The 24,689-nt window shown below is 43.0% G+C and overlaps 1 protein-coding gene across 2 annotated transcripts in view; it reads left to right on the forward strand.

Moving 5' to 3' along the window:
• Positions 1–8,905, forward strand: part of LOC141140128 (uncharacterized) — a 618,302-nt gene extending 609,397 nt beyond the window's left edge. For both annotated transcript variants that reach the window (XM_073626977.1, XM_073626978.1), the window contains 2 exons: positions 699–760; positions 8,339–8,905. In XM_073626977.1, coding sequence (XP_073483078.1) covers positions 699–760; positions 8,339–8,827 — 551 coding nt within the window. In that variant the 3' untranslated portion in view covers positions 8,828–8,905. The remainder of the gene's footprint in view (positions 1–698; positions 761–8,338) is intronic.
• Positions 8,906–24,689: the final 15,784 nt, after the last annotated feature.

A 24,689-nucleotide genomic window follows, 5' to 3' on the forward strand; every position in this document is an offset into this window, starting at 1 on the left:
GAATGCAACTCGGAGGACCACCTCCACCGAGTTATCTCCGGGACAGAAGAGCACTCATACTCTTCAGCGCGTTGCCTTTCCAACACCGACCCATAGCGACAACGACACCCACACGCACAGTGTAAAACTACATGCAACACAGCCAAACTGGAACAGAGGCTAAATCTGACTATGTATAAAACAGATAACCCACTAAATTTACCTATAAGCGGTAGATGAAAATCTACCAGCGCTACATATATAAATATATATATATATATATATATATATATATATATATATATATATATATATATATATATATTGTATATTGTCTCATATACTGTTGTAGACTCTTTGGTACATCACTTGAGGTGTGTCTGTATCCCATTGTTTTATTCTGTCTGTCTGTCTGCCTTGGGAGAAAAGTATTATGGGATTTATATGTGTATTAGCTGTGAGGGGGGGGGAATTCCTCCAACAACTCTCTGCTGATAGGACAGTCTACTGAGGAGAAGTTTGAATACACCTGTGTGTCTGTTACTGAATGTAGTCTACCCCACCCTGTGTCATTATGCAAAGGAGGGGGATTGTCCTCTGAGTGTATATCTCTGTGTGCCTTTGTTCAAATAAACAGTTCTAGTTCCAGCTTTGCAGCCAAACGAGTCCTGCTTAGTTTTTGGTTGTAATATGCGGCTATATCTATTATCTATATTCAGACTGGAGGAAGTGGTATATGATGGAAGCACTCAAGTGGAGTATGGGACGTTCCGTTACACAGGTAACCTTCAATATTGTGACATTTAATTTGCTGCCAAAGACATTTGTTCCATCTTACAGAATCATACACCAGTTGTTTTTGGACTGTTCATCTTGCAAGGTTTACAGCAGTATTAAACTCAAAAGCAAACATTTATTATATTGCAGCTTACCAATTCTTAGATGTGATGGCTGTATTAGTTTCCTTTTTTAGGTGTTCTTTCTTCTATTTTCATCTGGTGACACAGCCAGCAAGTCTGTTGTTTTTCACAAGCTAAAGCTCTCCACCAGTATATATCAGTTTACATGGACGAGACAAACCACTTAACTCTGACAGGAGTGATTAAAATGATCATCTTTTCTTTATTCATGCAAAACCTTTATTCAAAAAGGAAAAAAAAACTGTTTGCTCTAACTGATTATAATGTTTGAGCTGAAACTTGGCTTCAATTTGTTAGTTATTAAATCTGTTGGTACATCCAACACTACCATCCCACCCAGACTGACAATGCTGTGCCTCTTATTCTCTTGTACAAAAGTTTTTATTGAACAGAAAAAATGTCAATAATACAGAAAGAATGGAAGTATTGATGAACACAACATGTATGTATGATTACAGAGGCTTTAAATAACACCAAAAAAACTATTTGGGATACAAATAATTGCAGAAGTTCCTGAGTGAACCTAGGCTGTTCTGTGAGATTGGCAAGTATTGTAATGTAATTACACGCTGGATCTAATATGCATACCAATGTCGTTACATAACTTTATATAGCTTATGTGCCACTGGAAGATATGCTACATAAGCTTACAGTGATAAACAAAGCTCTAGAAGGGCAATGTGTGTTCATAAATGGTTTATCATCATACATCCTGGCCCAGCAGAACTAAGCCTGCGGGTCAGAGGACATAGAAAGGAGACAAGAGATGAGGGAAAGGACTGAAAAAGAATAAAGTAGGTATTTAGAATAGGAAAGAAAGGGAAGAAACAGAAAGAAATAGATGAGAGAAGAGAGGGGGAAGAGAGGGGGGAGACCACGGGTGAGGGGGTGGAGATCTATTAAAGAGAGAGTAGCGCCGAATCAAAACGAAAGGGATGGGTATGTACCACCCATGGTTGCCATGTCCGGAGAAATTTGTCGTGTGTATCTGATAACACGGCCGTCTCATTAACCATAATATCATTAATGCGATTTTTAACCGCTTCAAAGCTGAGGGCCGGAGTTTTCCAAGCCTTTGCAATGGTCAATTTAGTTGCAGTAAATATATGAGATGCCAGTTGGTGTTCTGGTCGTAGCAATTCAGTGATTGGTTTCCCCAAAAGGGCCTCATAGGGATCCTTCTTTATATTAGTGTTAATGAGGTTTCGAAGAAGTGAATAGACTCTGACCCACAGTCTGCATACCCTGGGGCATTTCCACTAAATGTGTGCCATCGTTCCCTCTTGAGCACACCCACGGAAGCATAAAGGGGAATAAAATGGAATAAAGCTTGCTAATCTGGCAGGGGTATAGTACCATCTATAAAGTACTTTATAAGCATTTTCCAAGAAGAGAACATTCCTGGAGCACTTTGACAATGCAATAGTCATAACCTGCCAGTCCTCTGGGTCCAGTTTTTTTCCCAATTCCGCCTCCCACTGGAAATGGTATGATCTTAAAGGTGGTCGTTTGGAGCCTATAATGGCTGCGTATATTAAAGAAATCAGACCCGGGGATTGAGGACTTGATCTGCAAAGGCTTTCAAAGTGGGTCAAAGTAAAGGGGTAGATTGAAATTTTATGAGAGATTGGAGAAAATGTCTCAGTTGTATGTATCTGTAGTGCTCCCTAAGAGGGACATCATGGGAAGAATGCAAGGGTGCAAAGGATATAATTCTAGTGGGGGTAAGCATGGAATGGACATCTACAAAGCCATTTTCAGTCCACCATTCGAATTGCCGCGAATTGTCGCACCCAGGTGGGAACAGTGGACACTGAAGAAGGGTAGGCGGGGGATGAGGGGAGATTAGACCCGCAGAGTATTTGACCTTGTCCCATAACAGTAGAGAGTGGGCCAAACACGGACCAACGGTAATTGGGCAGTGTGCTTGAGGGAGCCATGGGAGGGAGGCTAAGGGTATCGGATGAGAGTCCACCAGGTCCATAGTGGCCCACAATGACATTTGATATTTCTCATGAAGATGGGATAATGGGGCGATGGACGCTGCTGTATAATAAGCATGTAAATTGGGATCGGATAGGCCACCATTGGCTCGTAGGATACGAGCGAAAAGCACCTGTCTCTTAATGATGGGTCTCGTGGGGCCCCAAATAAACTGCAAGATTTTGTGCTGATGTATACGGAGGATATGAGAAGGGACCTGGACCAGCAAGACCCGAAAATAGTAGAGCAGTTTTGGGAGATATGTCATACGGACAGTTGTAATGCAGGCAAACCAAGATAACGGGAGGGTGGACCAAGAGGAGAGCATACCCACCAGCTTCCTAAACAATGGGGGAAAATTAGCTTGGTATAGGCCCGAATATCTTGGGGTAAGCCGAATCCCAAGGTAAGGTAAAGAATTTAACCATTGAAAGGAGAAGTTTGACTGCAGGGTTCCTAATTCAGAGGTGAGAGGTTAATTGACATCGCTTTAGATTTAGCGGGGTTGACTGATAAGCCCAAGAAGGTGGCAAAGGTATCCAAAAGAGATAGCAGGTTAGGAAGGGTAATTCTGGGTTTAGTGATGGTCAATAGGATGTCATCTGCAAACATCGACAACTTATGCAAAATACCCGCTATTTCCACTCCCGCTATATCCGGATGGGATCTAATGGCTTCCGCCAAGGGTTCAAGTGCTAAAATAAATAAAAGTGGGGAAAGTGGACATCCCTGGTGGGTACCCCTACTAATAGGGAGGGTATGTGATTCGAATCCATAATATTTCACTTTGGCTTGGGGGGGAGTCATAGATAGCTGAAACCCAGCTCATAAAGGAGGTGCCAAATCCAAACTGTTTAAGTACTTGGGTCAGGTAAGGCCAGGACAGGGTGTCAAAGGCTTTGTTGATGTCTAATGACAAAAACATTGTTTCTAAGGACCTGCTATGAACAATGTGTTGTATTTGAAGAAGACATCTTATAGCATCACTTGCTTGTCTCCTTGGGACAAAGCCCACCTGGTCCTTCTTAATCAAACGTGGAAGAAAGGAGTTGAGGCGAGTGGCCAGGATCTTTGTTAAAATTTTCATATCTATGTTAATTAGAGAGATCAGCCTAAAGTTAGCACAAGATGAATGATCTCTATCTGGTTTAGGGATCATGACAACATTGGCAGTCAGCAAATTAGATGTGAAAGAGCGACCTTCTTTAACTGAATTATACATATTAGCTAGATAGGGAGCAATTATTTCAGCCATCTTCCGGTAATAAAGTGCCCTGAAGCCATCTGGGCCAGGCCTCTTACCCACTTTCAACTCCTTAATGCACTGAAGGACTTCCGAGACCTGTATGGCCCGTTCAGTCAGTGACTTATGGGTTTTGGATAAGGAAGGTAAAGATAAATTTGTCAAGAAAGCGTCAAGGCCTTGGGTGGAGAGGTGGTCAGGCTCGGAGTAAAGTTTGGTGAGACGATGCCGGAATTCCTCCAGGACGCGCTGGGGGTTGCCAGTTAGGGTGTTGTGACAGGTGTGGAGAGTAATGGGAGCAAATTTCGGGGCAAAGGTGCGCAATCTATTAGCTAACATTGTAGTAGGTTTATTAGCTTTAGCATACCATTTCTGTCGGGCCCAATGTAGGGTACGTTCTGCTTCATCGGTCAAGCATAAATCTAGGTCTGTGCGGGCTTTATCTAGTAATGTGCAATTAGCGGGGGTGGGTGATTGCTTGAAGAGCGTTGATGTGGCCTCAAGTTTTAACTCAAGCCCTTGCCCTTTCTTTTTTTGCGTGTGGACGCTATGCGGATGACATGGCCTCTAAGAACAGCCTTGTATGCTTCCCAGAGCGTGACTGGAGAAGAAACTGTTCCTGCATTAAAACTAAAATATTCGACTCAAGTTTTGTGGATATCCGCAAGGATCTCCTTATGAGACAGAAGGGAATCATTCATCAAACAGGGAGAGTATTGTGGCTTGCTGAGCAAAGAGTGACAGACCGTTAGAATAGGATCATGGTCCGACCATGGGGCAGTAAGGATAGAGATTGATTGTATTAAAGGGAGGTGTTTACGAAGGACAAACATATGATCAATCCTAGAGTGAGAATGGTGTGGGTGGGAATAATAAGTGTAGTCCCTACCCACAGGATGAAGCTCCCGCCAAATATCTATTAAGTCGTCTTTTTGCAGGGAATGTAAAAATGTTTTGCCGGCTGGGGAAGGAAGTTTATGGTCCGATGGGTAGTTATCAAGAGAGGGATTTATTGTTACATTAGAGTCACCCGCCAGCAGGAGGGTGCCCCTTTGGTGAGACAGTAACAGGGAGCAGACGTGGGTGAGAAAAGGCCCTGGGTTCTTATTTGGGGCATAGTAAGTCATGATTGTTACCTCATTATCATGAACAGTGCCCTGCAAAATTAGGTATCTGCCGTTTGGATCTACTATCTGTTTACTGCAAATAAATGGAACCGATTTTCGTATGGCAATCAGGACACCCCTGTGTTTAGTAAGGGCGTTAGCTAAGAATACATGGGGGTATTCCGCCGCGAAATATTTGGGACAGGAAGTAGAAGAAAAATGAGTTTCCTGCAAACATGCAATATCTATTTGTTGTTGTTTGAGGTATTTAAAAACCTTGACCCTTTTCTGGGGGGAATTCATGCCCTGAACATTCAGGGAAAGCCAGTTGAGAGTCATGTGAGCAGAGGGGTACTCCTATGTAAGTTTCCAGCCTGACACCCCGTGGACTGGGGGAGAGAGGAAAGGCGATAGAGAGGAAGGGAAACAAGCAGAAAGTAGGAGAGAAAAAGCAAGACATGTAAAATAAGAATAATGAGAAGAACTCTGAATAGAGTAAGCAATAAGACTTTAGTTGCATTTGTCCATGGGATGTAAAGCCCACAATAGGGTGGGATGTTGGCTAAGACAGCCGTCTCAGCCAAGTACCATATCATGGGGAGAGCAGTGGGGCAGCACTGGATTGCCGACCAGATCACAGAGTGGGGATAGCTGGCTTTAACATCTTACATTTGAATTGCCTCCGCTCGCCCCCACACACAGCCCCACCTCCTGACCCAATGCCTGTGATTGACAGATCAAACCCCAGCACTGGACCGGCGTTCTGTCTGTCACAGGTGTCTGGTCAGGAGGCGGGGCTGTGTGTGACGGTGAACGGACAGCAATTCTAATGTGAGCTGTTACAGCAAGCTATCCCCACTCTGTGATCTGGCCAGCAATCCTCTTCCTCTATGCTCTCTTCCCCCGGGGTGATCACTAGGCAAATGGCTCCCATTCAACCCCACATGCCAGCGGTGCTCGCCCCTCGCCTCCAAGGCAGCCCACGCTCGTGAGCCCTCATTTTCCACTCACAAAATGCGAGTAGGCGAGTGGAAAATTTGAGGACTGCTGTAATATATTAAATTTTTGGTTTTGATTTACTACTGCTTTAAGTCATAATACACTACAAGCTGTAGTGATGTCGAACAACCAACAGAATCTATGGCAGCCTTGCTGACAAAATAAGCCACTAATTTCCACTTGTTCAATGCTTTTACATTTTGTTCTACATCTTTTTTGTGATTTCAATGCTGTCTCAATATTGTCTGACCAGACCTAAACTGCTTTATAAGTGCGAATAGCAGTTTGTAGGTCTATCTGAAAGTTTCATAGATCTTTTCAAGATCTACAATCCTCTTGGAAAATGTTCATTCAATTGTTGAATCGTGTAGAAAAAAAAATATTCACAGACATGTCTCAAACTATTTTCATTTAACATTCCAACCTTCTGGCTTTAAAAAAACACTTAAAAAAATAAAAATACAAAAAAAAAACTGTAATCAATTGCAACTGTTTTTGCAGATCAAGCAGAGAAAAAAAATGTAATATGTAAATCCCATTTCCTTAAGATGATGTCTTACAGTTCTGTCACAGACATTGACTTCAGTTTCTGACCATTTGTTCCTTATTTGTTTTGTTGTGCATTTTCTGTTTTCAAGGCATATTGCTTTAAAGGGGTTGTAAAGTCTCGTTTTTTTTAAATAACAAACATGTCAGAAAAAAGATAGAAAAAACCTTAATCGCGCTAAAAATACCCTAAAAATAATTGGTGAATATCTAATGAAACCACATCAAGTTAATGGGGTACATAAAGTCCCATCCATGCACTAAATAGTGTAAATATAATCCTACAAGAACACTGGTATTATAATATAAACAAAATTCTATACATGTAAATATAAAAGATATAATGGTCAATATTTGAAAACCAAATTCAGTGCAAAAAGTCTCTCAGTAATTAAGTGAAAAAGTCCACCCGTGCAAAACAACAGAAGCAGTACAAAGGACCACACAAAAGGGAATATTCAGTTGTTGGATAGCAAAACAAATTGTGATCCACCACCAGTATGGAAGGGGTTACTCCTTACCAGACATATATGATCCCCCATTACAGAGGATCATAGAAGGCATATCAGCTGTGTTGGTAAGTGGAAATCCCATGCTGAACTGCTGAGCTCTGGCTGTGCCTCAGACCATCATAGGGGCCAGATCGGTGCCAGATGTATAATAGCATGTAATAAAAAGTAAAGAACTCCGATCGTGTGAAAACCTTTTAACTTTTATTCTAAAATGTCAAAAACACACTTACATAAGTGATCGATAGTCAAGCCTGAAGTCTGTTGTGTCGGCCGAACACATACGGACAGACCCGTCTCTCTGGAGAAAACACACAGACTGGAGGTGACATCAGCGCGTCGTCCTGCTCCGCCCTACGCATTTCGTGATAGGTCATGTCATCCAGGGGCACGGGCGGCGCGCTGCGTCACCTCCCTAAATACAGGAACCTTGTACCAAGCCTCGCTCTGAGCCGCGATCCACCAATGAGCTACCAAATAGCCCGATATGGAACGCGGAACCAGACCAAGATGGCCAATGCAAATAAATGGATAATATTACTACTAATTGGCATAACAGTGCATCAGAAAAAGTACGGTTTGATAAAATAAAGCATCTCCCGCCCCTTTTTTGCCCTACATGCATATTTACCTTCACTAACCTCCCCACCATGCAATCCTGGGTCCATTTATACCTCTAGCCTATAGTCCCTTTACCAATGTATATTGTCAGCTCCATTGTACTGCTTTATCCTCCCCCACCCCCTCAAATGTTTCCAAATGTCAGGTGTGTTCTTCTCCAAAATTAGAACCCCTCCCCCACCCCCTCAAATGTTTCCAAATGTCAGGTGTGTCCTTCTACAAAATTAGAACCCCTCCCCCCATATACAAATTGATCAATGGTCTATCAGAGGGGGTGAGTAATCTTATAAGTGGGCCTTATGTTTTGTTTTTTTATTAATAACACATTTTAAAAATATTCGACTGCTGTTGTTCAAGAATGTTTTTGTGTAATCTGATAGCAAAGTTATGTTTAAAAGTACTTATATTTTTTTTTCTTGTTTGACTCCACAGTTTGCTTCCAACACACAGGAATGGCAGACTGTGGCCTTCCAGTTCGCTGACCGTTGGGACTTTCCCAACTGTGTTGGGGCGATTGATGGGAAGCATATCCGCATTGTGCCACCACCCCATAGTGTAGTATTGATGGTGGTGGTCTTGACACAATTGGATTTTCTGTTCGTGGAAGTGGGGAAGAATGGCCGGATATTGGACGGAGGAGTCTTTGCACAGACCGAGTTGTGCCAGCGTCTCCAGACTGGTGGCCTGGGATTGCCACCTGATGACCAGAACGTTGATGGACTCCCCTCAGTTTTCACCGCTGATGAAGCGTTTGCTCTTGGCGAGCACTTGATGAGGCCGTTCCCCCAAAGGTTCCTCACCCATGAGAAGAGGGTATTTAATTACCGGCTGGCCAGAGCAAGAAGAGTTGTTGAGAATGCCTTTGGGATTCTGGACAGCCGGTTCCGTTTGTTCCTCGGCCATAAATCTGGTGGAATATAAAATAAATCATGTGATAATGGGTTGCTGCATTCTCCATAATGTTTTTAGAAGACATTCTGCTACATATCTTACCTCTGTTGGGCCTGAGGCCAGACTTAGTGGCAAAGCTCCACTCACAGGCCTGGATACTGGCCGTACTGGCTTGGCCCCCCAAATCACCCGTCACGTGCGGAGCAGATATGTCAATTATTTTAATGGTCGGGGGGCCATTGCAATGCAAGAACAACTTTAACCTTTTACCAAATAAACAAAAATTATTTTGGATAAAATCTCTTGTTTTTATTCTTGTTTGCATTTAGTTTTGGCTGTCTCCTAGTGCACTTGTAGTGTCAAGTGCATTTCCCTTTAGTTAATAAGGCCCTTTGTCACTGTAAACACCCCAAAAATTAAGAAACGGTTATTGATAAATAATAAGCCACACACATTGTAGTAGTAAAAACATTTTACTGTGCGCACATTGAAAGGTGCCTTTTTTTTAAACGTGTTTATGTTGTTTTTTTTTACTATTATTTAATTTTTTTTGGAACAATAATTTTTTTTGGGGGGGGGGTTATTTTAGGCATATTTCTCAAAAATATTTTTTGTTTACAAATTTAGGCTTGACAACAGGGTTTTTTAAAACATAATACCAAAAAATAACAGGCACTTACAAAGTTCAACATGTCAAAAACGGTGCTGGTGATGTCACCCATGTAAAATCAAAATTTAGCAGAGTGCACACAAATTGGGAGTACAAATGGTTCAAGTCAACATGTGCTATCTCCCATCATGGGGGAGCATTGGACGTGTTTTGTGTGTGCAATCCCTTTTTTCCTCTCACAAAATAACATTATTATGAGGAAGGGGTTGCAAACACAAAACAAGTACATTGATATCCCCTGATGGAAGATAGCACATGATGACACACCGTGTGCATCTGCTAAATTTTGATATTACTATATCACAACTTGAACAATTTTGAAAAGTTAAAATTTTACAATGAAATGAAAAACATGATTGATGTTTTTAGGCAAAAAGTGATTAGATTCTGCCCAAAACATCAATCACGTTCTTCATTTCCTGTTGCATGCTGTCCAGCCAATTTCTCATGCTGTCAGTTTGTTCTCGCATTCGATCAATTTGGCCATTTCACACCATTGAAGAGACACAGGGGGAGGGGGACACCTTAAATTCATCCAAATTAGGTTAGAGGTATAGCCAAGGTTGAATTAACGGCCTAGAGTTGCCTACCTTGATTGTTATACCTTTAATACCACAGATACCATTTGTTGATTGGATCGACAATGCTTGGTCAGCAATCAAAAAAATGGTTGTTCAAGGGACCATATTGCATATACAAAAGAAAGGGAGGAGGGGAGAACCTCCGAAAGATGGTCCACTCGAGAACAAACGAGTGTAAACCTAAATAACTTTATTGATGTCACAATTAATACAGTACAACTATCCAAAAACCATACGTTAAAAATAGGACAAGGGTCCTATATTGCACAGGTGGCCACCAAAACATTCCACATACACCTATCACTCATGCACTCGCACACATGTATAACATTGTGGAGGAGACCCGGGTCTGATCAAAATTTCATAAAGTTCCTGAATGGGATTATAGATAATTGGATATTAAGCCTTCGGTCTTCACTAAATTAAAGTGCAAGTGCTGGTGATTGATAAAAATCCATCCGGATATTAATATTAAAGAAACCAACTATAGATTCAAATGCCAAAGCAAAGTAAGGAAATGGGATGTCCCAGTATTACCAGCTAGGTAGCGGCAAAGCAGAGGGCAAGTTTACATCTCATGCAGGGAAACAAACGGTGAATAGCCATAGACAGTGTACCTCCTGTATATTGGAGTACTACATAGCTCACCGTTTGACGTCTTCAGTAGATGAATAAGAAAGCCCAAGGAGGATGGTGGTAGCCGCGCTGGTATGATGTGGGGGAGCGTTCATGCGGTGTATTCGTCTGTTGCGGGTATGAGCTGTTGTTTCCGGATCTTCCCCGAGGGGATGTTCGGTGTGTCACAGAGTTCAAACGTTCCGGGCTTGATCTGTCAGATAATTGGAAGGAGCGCTCAGCCTCAGTATCCACCGCAAGGCTCAACCCAGTGTCTGAGAATCAATCGGGATATTCCCATATAATCAAAGTAGTTTCTTCATCAATGTGTGGAGGTCCATGTCCCACCTGTGCATAGGTTAGACGCTTACGCATTTCGCTTGTTGCCAAGCTTCTTCAGAGCAAATGTAGTGCCCCCGGCTGAGTGCTTAAATAGCCTACAGCCAATGTTCGATATCCTTCAATTATAGCCAGCACCTGGGCACTAGAACCTAACCTTAATTAGCATTCACCATTAGTGCAGTCACACTCATGCATACAGCTGTGTTACAAATTCAGACAGAACACTAGTAATAATGGGTTCATAAAAATTCTCCAATCTGATCGGCTTATGTATGGTACAGAGTTAGAAATCAAATGGGAGGAGAAAAGGAGAGATAAATTGCCCTCTCCCATGATTTGATGTCCCAATGCTGTTACCATTGTGAAGAATGAACATAGCTTATTATTAGATTGCTATTGATACAAAGTCGGCAACCCATGGTCAGAAAGTACTGCAGCCTCAATCTGATCGACTTATATATGACCATGTGATGGACACAATATGAAAAGAGGGGGGGGGGGCAGATTGTCATATGTTGGATTGATTTCATATGTTGGATACTGTTACCCATGTGGGGAACGGAGGTGCTGTAATGAATTAAGTTGTATGCAATCCGTTGTCCACAAATGGTGTCAGTCTCAATCAGGAGAAGATGTGGATTTTCAATAGGGGATTTTTTAATACCCTGAATGAACATAATTAGAATTTTTACTGTCAATTTATTGCTCCAAAAAGGGAGACAGATTGAATTCATTGTTCAATCCGGAGGGCTGCATACTATTTAAATAAAAAATCCACATCTTCTCCTTCTGATACAATATCCTATCGAAATCTCCACGTCTATGGGGCAAGTTAAGCTTGTCGATGCCCTCACACTTAAGGCCATCTGGTTTACCCTCATGTTTTTCAAGGAAATGCAGAGACAGAGGCCGATCGTCATCCTTATTAAGGATGCTCTGGATGTGCTCGCCAGTTCTGATTCTCAGTTCTCTTTTGGTCTTGCCAACATAGATGAGACCACACGGGCAAGTTAGCATGTAGATTACCCGTGTGGTTGTACAGTTAATGAAACTGTTGATTCTAAACTGTCTTTTACCGTCAGAACTGGCGAACACATCCGTTCTATCCACATACCTACATACATGACACCTACCACAATGGTACATGCCCTTAAGAGGTGGGAGATCAGTCAGCCAGTTACGTTTTTTGGGGCGATTGTACTCTGAATGTACCAGACGGTCCCTTAGGTTCGTTGCTCTGCGAGCAGTGAGCAAAGGTTTTTTACTAACAAGATTTCCCAGGATGGGGGCCTCAGACAAGATGTGCCAATGACGACCCAAGACCTCCCTGATTTGGTCCCACTGTGCGCCAAACTTGGTGATGATCCTTAGGGGGGGTGATTTGAGGTTTTTTCTTTTTCCCTTTTGGTATGATTCATCAATAGGGATGATCTATTTGTATGTAGAGCTCTTTTTTTGGCACGTCTGATACATGTATGTGAGTAGCCCTGGTCGCGAAATCTCCCATAAAGGTCATGCATTTCCCTGTGAAAGTCACCTTCCTCCGAGCAGTTTCTTCTTGCACGAAGGAACTGACCTACTGGAATTCCTTGTTTAAGGGGGATAGGATGATGGCTTGATGCCAATAACAATGAATTGGCTGCTGTATCTTTTCTGAAGGTTTTAGTATGTAATTTGTCATCTTTTACAAATACAGTGAGGTCTAGAAATGACAGACTATTAGCATCATACGTATATGTTAATTTGATGTTACGGTCATTGTCATTAAGCTCATCAATAAATCGTGTCAATTCAGCTGGTGAGCTGTCCCAAATCATGATCACGTCATCGATGTACCTCAGCCACAAGCGACAGTGGCTGAGGTACATCGGCGAGGGATACACGCATTCAAGTTCCCAGAAGCCAAGGTGCAAGCAGGTGTATGAGGGGGCCCATGGGGCACCCATCGACGTGCCTCTGATTTGTTTGTAATATATCCCGAGAAACTGAAAATAATTGTTTTCCAGCATAAACTGCAATAGATCGGTGATGAATTCATTTTGCCCCACCAGTAATGGAAATTTGCTGTCTAAAAAGAATTGTGTCGCTCTTAGCCCCCATCTATGCGGAATCGATGTATATAGCGACTCTACATCGACTCCAACAAGTAACATCCCCCTTGGTAGAGATATATCCTCCAGTCCCCCCAGAACGTCCCGTGTATCCTGAACAAATGACGGTAGTTCATGTACTAATTCTTTAATCAGTGAGTCCACGTATTTACCGACCCTCTCAAGGGGACCCTTGACGGCCGATACTATCGGTCTCCCTGGAGGGTCGGTGATGTAATTTAGGAATGGTGTACAGGGTAGGAGTATTGAAGTCACTAACACTAAGGTATTTACATTCTTTTTTGATGATAAGGCCTGCTTCTTGGGCTAGCTCAAGCTTAAAATTCAGATCTGACACCATTTGGGGAAAGGGGTTCTGATGTAACCTCAAATACGTGGTCTCATCACGAAGAAGACGCATAGTTTGTTCCTCGTACATAGTACAACAGTTTCATTAACTGTACAACCACATGGGTAATCTACATGCTAACTTGCCCGTGTGGTCTCATCTATGTTGGCAAGACCAAAAGAGAACTGAGAATCAGAACTGGCGAGCACATCCAGAGCATCCTTAATAAGGATGACGATCGGCCTCTGTCTCTGCATTTCCTTGAAAAACATGAGGGTAAACCAGATGGCCTTAAGTGTGAGGGCATCTACAAGCTTAACTTGCCCCATAGATGTGGAGATTTCGATAGGATATTGTATCAGAAGGAGAAAATGTGGATTTTTTATTTAAATAGTATGCAGCCCTCCGGATTGAACAATGAATTCAATCTGTCTCCCTTTTTGGAGCAATAAATTGACAGTAAAAATTCTAATTATGTTCATTCAGGGTATTAAAAATCCCCTATTGAAAATCCACATCTTCTCCTGATTGAGATTGACACCATTTGTGGACAACGGATTGCATACAACTTAATTCATTAACAGCACCTCGCGTAAGCGTCTAACCTATGCACAGGTGGGACATGGACCTCCACACATTGATGAAGAAACTACTTTGATTATATGGGGATATCCCGATTGATTCTCAGACACTGGGTTGAGCCTTGCGCTGGATACTGAGGCTGAGCGCTCCTTCCAATTATTTGACAGATCAAGCGCGGAACGTTTGAACTCTGTGACACACCGTACATCCCCTCGGGAAAGATCCGGAAACAACAGCTCATACCCGCAACAGACGAATACACTGCATGAACGCTCCCCCACATCATACCAGCGCGGCTACCACCATCCTCCTTGGGCTTTCTTATTCATCTACTGAAGATGTCAAACGGTGAGCTATGTAGTACTCCAATATACAGGAGGTACACTGTCTACGGCTATTCACCGTTTGTTTCCCTGCATGAGAAACTTGCCCTCTGCTTTGCTGCTACCTAGCTGGTAATACTGGGACATCCCATTTCCTTACTTTGCTTTGGCATTTGAATCTATAGTTGGTTTCTTTAATATTTATATCCGGATGGATTTTTATCAATCACCAGCACTTGCACTTTAATTTAGTGAAGACCAAAGGCTTAATATCCAATTATCTATAATCCCATTCAGGAACTTTATGAAATTTTGTTTAGACCCGGGTCTCCTCCACAATGTTATACATGTGTGCGAGTGCATGAGTGATAGGTGTATGTGGAATGTTTTGGTGGCCACCTGTGCAATATAGGACCCTTGTCCTATTTTTAACGTATGTTTTTTGGATAGTTGTACTGTATTAATTGTGACATCAATAAAGTTATTTAGGTTTACACTCGTTTGTTCTCGAGTGGACCATCTTTCGGAGGTTCTCCCCTCCTCCCTTTCTTTTTTCATTCCACACCATTACCTGCCCAATCAGTCTTTGTGCACTGTCTGTGCTAAATGGCTCTGCTGCTTGGCCTTCCACAACCAGAACATCACCTAAAATTTGTGGAAAAAAAATTATTATAAAAATATGCATGCCTAAATACTGTAGATTACCTTAAGCTGGGGTGTCAGTCACTCACTTGGTGGGGTCCAAATCTCACACACTTCCTCCACCTCTCCTTCCTCAATATCATCGGGTGGGCGTGGTCTTGGGCTGGGGCTTGGGGTAATTCCTGCTTCAGTCTTTTCTCCCCTATGAGAATGAAACAAAAGGTATACTTAAAACACAGTGATATTTCAGTCCTGAAATAGGAATATGAAACCTTGCTTTGAAGTTGGGAACAATTGTCAGTTTGTTCAGGATTCAAATTCACTCTGAACAAAAATGCAAAACAATACACATTTTGATGTAAGTTTTCACATATGCAGACACCTCAAGCATCCCCTGGAGCCCCTGTGGATTACCCTCAAAAATGTTGTCTGGTGTCACATAGTACACTAGTGTTCGTGAGTCCAGATGTGGAAACAGCTGCTGTGTCCTGTCCTTACATTACACTGAATAATTTTTTAATAAGCATTCTAGTTTCAAACACATCTACACAACATCCCCAAATTTTTGAAATACGACAAATTATCAAGATCTAAATGTATGTCCAACCCTGTACCATCATATTTCTTGCAAAACAAACGCCATTTTATTATTATCATATGTAGTTTCAAAAGAACGGTCCTTACAAACGATGCTGTATAAACTAAAAGCATATGGATCAGCATGCAAGTTAAGTATCTCAATAGGAACACACAACAAGTACTTACTTTTTTTAAGCAACTTCTTGATTCGCCAATATTGTTCAGGCTCCCTAGTTTTGAGGTCAGACCACCGCTTCCTCAATTGTTCTTTAGCCCGTTTAATGCCAAATGCGGTGACAACTGAGGACATTATTTTGTCCTTCCACATATTGGGTCTGGTGTACGGTCCTTTTTTGGCGTCATAGTCCTCCCTTTTCAATATGGACACCATATCCACCATCTCTTCAAAGGCCATGTTGGTGGCCTTATATCTCCTCTGGGATCTGGATGGTTGTGGCTCCGGGCTTTCCTCCGTGCTGGTTCCAGATAATCTCTCCGCCATCTTTCTCTGTATTCTCCCACTGCGCAACGAAGAGTGAAGTGGCGGGGACAAATCATCCTAAAGAACGTCAGGGCCGGGCGACACAGGTGTAGCATGACACATGCGCAGTGTACATAAAGCTATTACGCTGGCCTACGTATGTCCGAGCGGAAGTAGCGAGCGTCATAAACGAAGGTAAGATTTAAATGTGGGTGTGTGTTTGTTTGGTGAATGTGTTTGGTGTGTGTGTGTGTGTGTGTGTATACCCTATATTCTGCAAAAATAATACTGGGAGTTTGGACTGAAATTACAGTTTTTATCTTGTGTCTTGTCTTTCAGCAAAAATGAATCCCTTTAAGGAGGAAGAATTTTTGTCTCATTTTATTGATCTGTATCAAGAGAACAGAAACCTGTGAGAGGTCAAGCACCCATTGTATTTTATTAGACATGCAAGGAAGGCAACACTGGGACACTTCTGGAATTTGTCAAGACTCAAGTCCCCCAGGCAGACATTAAGTTTGTGGAAAATAAAATTGGGATCTTGCGTAATATGTACAGGTGGGAACACAAGAAGATCCAGGATTCGCTCAGATCAGGGGCAGCAGCAGACAAGGTTTATGTCCCCAAGCTTTGGTACTACCCAAAACTGAGATTTCTGGATGACCAGACAGAAGCAAGGCAATCACTTTCGACCCTTCCCTCCAGCCTTCCCTCCAGCCTTCCCTCCACCTCCACCCTTCCCTCCACCCCAGCTGAGGCGTCCCAGGAAGAACAGGGCCCTTTCATCCTTGAGGAAGTGGATGCGCCCAGCTTGAGCCAGGTATACTTTTTTTGACAATATTGGATTGTGTAAATAATAATGATATAAACTCTAAAATGTTTTAAGTGCTTAAAAAAAATGATTTAATCACAATTATTAATATGTATACATATCCCTAACTAGACAGTAGTGGCCAAAAATGTACTTCAAATATTGGTGATCAGCTAAAATAATGGTGGGGTCAAAAAGATAGCTTTTTCTATTTTGTTTAGAATTATATTTGCAAGTCATGAGCTGAAAATTGTGTGTAATTGCGGAAGGAAAAATTACAACTATGTCCCTTTTTTTACACAGGATGAGCCAGGAGGAGGCTGTGCCCAGTGGTATAGAGGAGGAGGCCTTGCCCAATGGGAGAGAGGAGGAGGCCGTGCCCAGTGGGAGAGAGGAGGAGGCCGTGCCCAGTGGGAGAGAGGAGGAGGCCGTGCCCAGTGGCAGGCAGGAGGTGGCTAGGCCCTGTAGAAGCCTCACCCAATTTCAGGTGCCTCCCCTCCGCATTACCACCAATAGGCCCAGGAAGACCAGCCGAACAAAGGAGGAATCACTAGCCCTCATTTGGGAAGCCAGCCAAATACTCAGTACCCCACCCAATGCTGAAGAGGCCTATGGAACTTATATGGCCACCAGTTTGGTGGAACCTGAGAAGGGGCAATGCCTCCTCAGGCCTTTCAGAAGGGGTTGAGAGGGGAGCTTACTCCAAAAGCCATATTTCAGATGAAGCCCCTCCTCCTCCTCCTGCCACAAGTACACCATCAGAGGCACAGCCTCCAAGGAAAGCTGCAGAGAAGCGTGGAGGGAAGGCTGCAGGGCAGCGTGCAGGGAAGGCTCCACGGAAGAGTCGAAGGTGATTGCCTGGCTTCAGTCTGGTCTGACAGAAGATGCAGATTGTGCTCCCTATTCGCAGGATCACAATTTTATTTTCCACTAACTTGATGTGTGTCCTGGGGGACAAAAGGCTTCACACATTCCAAAAGTGTCTCCAGTGTTGCCTTCCTCATTTATGTTTTTCCAAAAATAAATGGATATTTTCTTTACCTTACATTATTGACTATGTGTTTTGATTCAAAAAGGACATTTTGTTTGTGACTAGGCAGGTACATGTCAAAAAGACTATGTGGGTTATTTACATAAGGCAAAATCATTTTGCAATTCAAGTGCAAAGTACAAGTGCAAAGTGCACTTTAGAAATTGCACTGCAAGTGCACTTGTTGGAAGTGCAGTTGCTGTAAATCTGAGGGGAAGATCTGAAATGAGGGGAAGCTGATTTTATCATCCAATCATGTGCAAGATAAAATGTTTTTTTTGGGGGTTTCTTTGCATGTGCCCCTCAGGTCCACAGCAACTGCACTTCCAAATGCTCTTTCAGTGCAATTTCAAGTACACTTTGCACTTGTAGTGCAAAATGAATTTGCCTTTTGAAAATAACCCCCCTATGTCAAATTAACAAGGGACACCAACCTCATTAAGGTTCATTAAAACAATACAAAATAACAAGGTTATTGTGGTAACTTGAAACTCAAAAAAAAAAAAAAAAAAAAAAACATTTTGAGAATTTAACACAAATTGTAAAATAGATGTTAATTAAATATAAAAATACTAAAGATGAGTTAAAAAAATTATTTAATACATTATTTCTGGAGATCTGCCTTTTAAAAACTATAATATTAGTCATGGCATGAGGATAAATAATGAAGAAAGTAGTTTGTGAGAACTCTGTGGGAATATAAGCAGCAAAACAACTTCATTCCTCTCGCATTATAAAGAAAAAAAGAATGTGCTGTATTAAAAGATCACAGAAGAGGAATGTGCTAGCTTCAATATGAAGTTTTACCAGACCAAGCACTTCCGTCTTGTACTTGCTTCAGAGCATGCGTCAGTTTTGGTCCATCGGACTAGCACACAGACCGGTTTGTACGCTAGAAAGCCAAGTCCGTCGGACAGATTTGAAACATGTTTCATTTCTAGGTCCGTCGAACTTTTGAGAGAAAAAAGTCCGCTGGAGCCCACACACGATCGAATTGTCCGACGGACTCCGGTTCGCCAGACCAAGTATGCCGTAAAGTCCGGTCGTGTGCATGCGGCATTAGTCTACCAGTACGTTTCCCTTGAACAACCATCTCTTTTGATTTGTACTTGGTCCAGATTTTAGACACAGCTGACTGGGAACAACCAACATCTTTTGCAACATATCTTGATGATTTACCTTCTTGAAAAAGTTTTTTAATCCTCTCCTTTGTTTCAACTGACATCTCTTGTGTTGGAGCCATGATTCATGTCAATCAGGTTGGTGCAACAGCTCACCAAGGTGTGCAAGCACTCTTTTTTAACTGCAGACTAATTAGCAGATGTAATCTGATGCAGATGTTTGTTTTAGAACTGCAAAGTACATGGTGATTCCATATTGTTTTTCTCTGTTTGATCTGCAAAAACAGTTGCAATTGACTACCGTTTTCTTATTTTATTTTTTTAAATTTATTTCAGTTACTTATATAGCGCCGTCAATTTACGCAGCTCTTTACATATACATTGTACATTCACATCAGTCCCTACCCTCAAGGAGCTTACAATCTAAGGTCCCTAACTCACATTCATACATACTAGGAACAATTTACACAGGATCCAATTAACCTACCAGCATGTCTTTGGAGTGCGGGAGGAAAACGGAGTACCCGGAGGAAACCCACGCAGGCACAGGGAGAACATGCAAACTCCAGGCAGGTAGTGTCGTGGTTGGGATTCGAACCAGCGACCCTTCTTACTACTAAGCGAAAGTGAAAATAGTTTTGAGGCAGGTCTGTGATTAGTTTTTTTCTACACAATTAAACAATTGAATTAACATTTTTCAAGAGTGGTGATTTCATACTTTTTGCCAGGGGTTGTAGGTTAGTCTTGCAATCTAACTTTTACTAATTCCATGCTGGGCACTTTCATCCCCTTCCTGCCCAGGCCATATTTCAGCTTTCAGCACCGTCATGCAACATTGTACAAATGTGAAATTTCTATCATATTGTTCACAGAAATAGAGCTTTCTCTTAGTGATATTTAATCGCCACTGGGTTTTTTAATTTCTTGCTAAAAAAACAAGAAAAACGGAACATTTTGAAAAAAAAGGTATTTAGTAAGAGGCATGGTGAGTTTTTTTAAGTTGCAATTTCTTGTCACAATTAATCGTTGTCATCATATAACTAGTGTGGTGTGGCGGTGATCAGGGACACTGACTGGTGACATTATGTAAAAAAAAAGAACATTTTTAAAATACATTTTCTCAGTTTTTTAAAATGTTTTTTCTTTTTTATTACTTTTTTTTCCTTTTTTATAATTTTTTTTTACATACTGTACTACTCTGGGGAGGCGATGAGGGTGAATTTCACTGTTATAAGCAACCATTGTTTCTGAATGAAATGCTGAATGTAACCATTTTTTTTCTGAATGAAATGCATTTATTTACTGTTTACTATTGTGATTAGCCGCGATTGGCCAGAGCTAATCACATGGTACAGATGGGTTGTGATTGGCCCTATCATGTATTCACTCTGGCCAATCACAGCGAGCAACACAAATGTACACAATGAATGGCATAAATGGAAGCCATCTATTGTGTAAAATTGTTATGTGATTGGTCACAGCGATCACATGGTACCAGCAGCAGGCTGGTATAGTGATCTCTCATCGCCTGTGTCCAGTGGATACAGCAGGTGACAGATCGTGCTGCATTGCCCGTGGGGCCTGCAAGAGGCACGTACTGGGGAGGAGGTCATATGGCCTCCACCCAGAACAAGAGAGCTCCCATCTGGCAGGAAGCAGTTAAAGGTCACTGCATCATCCATTGATAGGGTTTCATGTCACACTAAATGCATGATTGTTGCGTGTACAGGTGGATTTTTCTCAAAAGGACATATTTATTCCTTCCTGAAGAGGTATAATTCAGAAAAACAATTAACCACTTGACGACCGCCTCACGCCGATGTACGTCGGCAAGGTGGCATGGACAGGCAGAATCACGTACATATACGTGATCTGCCTACCGTGGGTGGCGGGTCCGATCGGACCCCCCCCCCGGTGCCAGAGGCGGTCACCATTTCTTCCCAGGCAATGAGAGGTGAGGGGGTGGCCATCCATTTGTGGCCACCCCCTCCCGATCGCTCCCGGCGAATGAAAATCCTTCCTGTGCCTCTGTAATGTAAACAGAGGCACAGGAAGTGATGTCATCCCTCCTCGAGGCGGTCTTTTTGATCCGGCACCGAGGAGAGAAGACATCCAAGTAAGTGCACCAACACAACACGTTCAGTAGAACACGCCAGGCACACTTTTCACCCCCCGAACACCCCCCGAACACCCCCGATCACCCCCCTGTACCCCCTGTCACACTGACACCAAAAGCAGTTTTTTTTTTTTTTTGCATTGGTGTCAGTTTGTGACAGTTATAAGTGTTAGGGCAGTTAGGTTAGCCCCCTTTAGGTCTGGGGTACCCCCTTTAGGTCCAGGGTGCCCCCCTAACCCCCCCTAATAAAGGTTAACCCCTTGATCACCCCCCGTCGCCAGTGTCACTAAGCGATCGTTTTTCTGATCGCTGTATTAGTGACACAGGTGACGCTAGTTAGGGAGGTAAGTATATAGGTTCGCTGTCAGTGTTTTATAGCGACAGGGAGCCCCATATACTACCTACTAAAGGTTTTAACCCACTGATTGCCCCTTAGTTAACCCTTTCACCAGCGATCAACGTATAAGTGTTACCGGTGACGCTGGTTAGTTAGTTTGTTTTTTATAGTTTTAGGGCACCCGCCGTTTATTACCTTATAAAAGTTTAACACCCTAATTGCCCGGCGGTGATATACGTTAAGTTTTTAGGGTCAGATAAGGTCTGCGTCACCCCAGGCAGCGTCAGGTTAGCGCCAGTACCGCTAACACCCACGCACGCAGCATACACCTCCCTTAGTGCTATAGTATCTGAGCGGATCGATATCTGATCCGATCAGATCTATACTAGCGTCCCCAGTAGTTTAGGGTTCCCATAAATGCAGTGTTAGCGGGATCAGCCCAGATACCTGCTAGCACCTGCGTTTTGCCCCTCCGCCCAGTCCAGCCCAGCCCACCCAAGTGCAGTATCGATCGATCACTGACACTTACAAAACACTAAGCACACATAACTGCAGCGTTCGCAGAGTCAGGCCTGATCCCTGCGATCGCTAACAGTTTTTTGGTAGTGTTTTGAATCAGTCGCTAACAGTCAGGAGCTTTTTTGCCTGTGAGTCTCACTAGTGTACCCCTAAATTTAGAGTCCAAAATGGCAAATCGAAGGTACACTAGTGAAGAGGCCTACATGTTTCTGAGCATGACAGATAGTGAAGAGGAAGTCACTCATCTGTCAGATTCAGGCTCAGAATACGATCCTGTAGAGGACAGCGGCTCCATGACAGATAGCTCTGACGACGAAGTTGTGGTCCCTGCTATGGTCAGGCGTACCAGACCCCAATCTTCTTCTTCTGTCCTTGAAGTGCAAGAACTGCAGGGCTCTCGTATGGAGCAGAGAAGTACTAGTGCCGCTATTCCTTCTGGTGAACTGGCAAGCACCAGCGTCCTAGTACATCCTGGTCGTATATCCAGCACTGCAGTAACACTTGGTGACGTGGCGAGTCCCATAAGTGCAGTTCAAGCTGGCGAGGTGGCAAGCACAAGTAGTGTCCCGCTGCCACCAAGAAGACAAAGACAGGCCCATCGTGCCCATAGTGCCCTTCCTGCTGCATTAGCCAATCCGAATTGGGAACCCACCACTTCTGCAGCACCCGTACTTCCCCCATTCACTGGCCAACCCAGAATTCAGGTGGAAACAGTTGATTTTACGCCACTGGATTTTTATTCGCTGTTTTTCACCGAAGATCTCTATAGATCTATTGTGGACCAAAGCAATTTATACGCTGGTCAATTCATCGCCGCTAATCCCCAGTCCTCCCTTGCCAGAGATTGGAGACCAATTACGGTCTCCGAATTTAAGATCTTTCTGGGCCTTTCCCTCAACATGGGCATAAATAAAAAGGGTAAGTTGCAGTCATATTGGTCCACTGACCCAATTTACCATATGCCCGTGTTCTCTGCTTCCATGGCCAGGGCACGATACAAGCAGATTTTGCAGTTCATGCACTTCAACGACAATGAACTCTGTCGTCCTTGTGGAGACCCTAGATACGATCGGCTCTACAAAATTCGGCCCCTCGTAAACCACTTCAACCAACGTTTTGCAGACTTGTTTACTCCCCATCAAGTTGTCTGCGTTGATGAGTCCCTGATTAAATTTTCTGGCCGCTTGTCATTCAAACAGTACCTTCCCAGCAAGTGTGCCAGATACGGGGTCAAGATGTATAAGCTCTGTGACAGGGCCACAGGCTATACATGTAGATTTATGGTTTACGAGGGCAAAGATAGTCACGTAGAGCCGACAAACTGCCCTGACTACATAGGAAGCGCTGGCAAGATAGTGTGGGACTTGGTGTCACCCTTATTCGGAAAGGGGTACCACTTGTACGTGGACAATTATTACACGAGCGTGCCACTTTTTAGTCATTTGTTTGATCAGCAGATTGGAGCATGTGGCACCGTGCGACCTAATCGCCGGGGCTTTCCCCAGCGGCTTGTAGATACCCGTCTTAGGCTGGGGGAGAGAGCCTGCTTGAAGTGTAATAACTTGCTCGCTATGAAGTGGAGGGACAATAAGAATGTTTTCGTTCTTACCTCCCTTCATGCAGACACGACGGCCCAAATTACTATGGCGACTGGTGTTGTGGAGAAACCCCTCTTTGTCCACAAATATAACCAAAATATGGGAGGGGTGGACCTCAACGACCAGTTGTTGGTGCAGTACCTAGTTGCCCGTAAGGTCAGACGCTGGTACAAAAAAAGTGTCTGTTTATTTATTTCAATTGGCTTTGCTGAACGCTCATGTGCTATACAGAGCTTCAGGACGGATTGGATCCTTCATTAAATTCCAGGAAGAGATCGTCAGAGCCCTTCTGTATCCAGACGGTGTTCCACCTCACCATCCCCAACCAAATGCAGTAGGCCGGCTGCATGAGAGGCATTTTCCTTATGTCCTATCGAGTACCTCTACCCGACGAGCCCCCCCAAAAAGATGTCATGTCTGTAGCAAGCGCAGATTTCGGCGTGACACCCGGTATTATTGTCCCTCCTGTCCTGGCAATCCTGGTCTTTGCATGGGTGAATGTTTTGAACGCTACCATACACTAGTTGAGTATTAGCGTAGGGTACAGCACTGCAAAGACTAGGACACACTTTCACAGGGTCTCCCAAGATGCCATCGCATTTTGAGAGACCCAAACCTGGTAACAGTTACAAAAGTTAAAGTTACTAAAAAAAGTGTAAAAAAAAAAAAAATAAAAACACAAAAAAATATAAAATAAAAAACCAAAAATAGTTGTTGTTTTATTGTTCTCTCTCTCTCTATTCTCTCTCTATTGTTCTGCTCTTTTTTACTGTATTCTATTCTGCAATGTTTTATTGTTATTATGTTTTACCATGTTTGCTTTTCAGATATGCAATTTTTTTATACTTTACTGTTTACTGTGTTTTGTTGGTAACCATTTTATTGTTTTCAGGTACGCCATTCAGCTGCAGAGTGGATTTATTTATCTTGACAGCAACAGCGTTTGCTCCCACGATACATAAAGCCGTGACTCCATCGCTGTCGGAGGTGATTTCACCACCACAGTTACATACTTCAGCATACATGCCGAAGCGTGGGGGCAGCAGTGGGTGGAGGAGCGATTTGCTCCTGCCTTTTGTGGGAGGATGCCCCCATGCTTCGGCATA

The sequence above is a fragment of the Aquarana catesbeiana genome, linkage group LG04 (assembly GCF_042186555.1).
Source record: "Aquarana catesbeiana isolate 2022-GZ linkage group LG04, ASM4218655v1, whole genome shotgun sequence".
Classification (NCBI taxonomy): domain Eukaryota; kingdom Metazoa; phylum Chordata; class Amphibia; order Anura; family Ranidae; genus Aquarana; species Aquarana catesbeiana.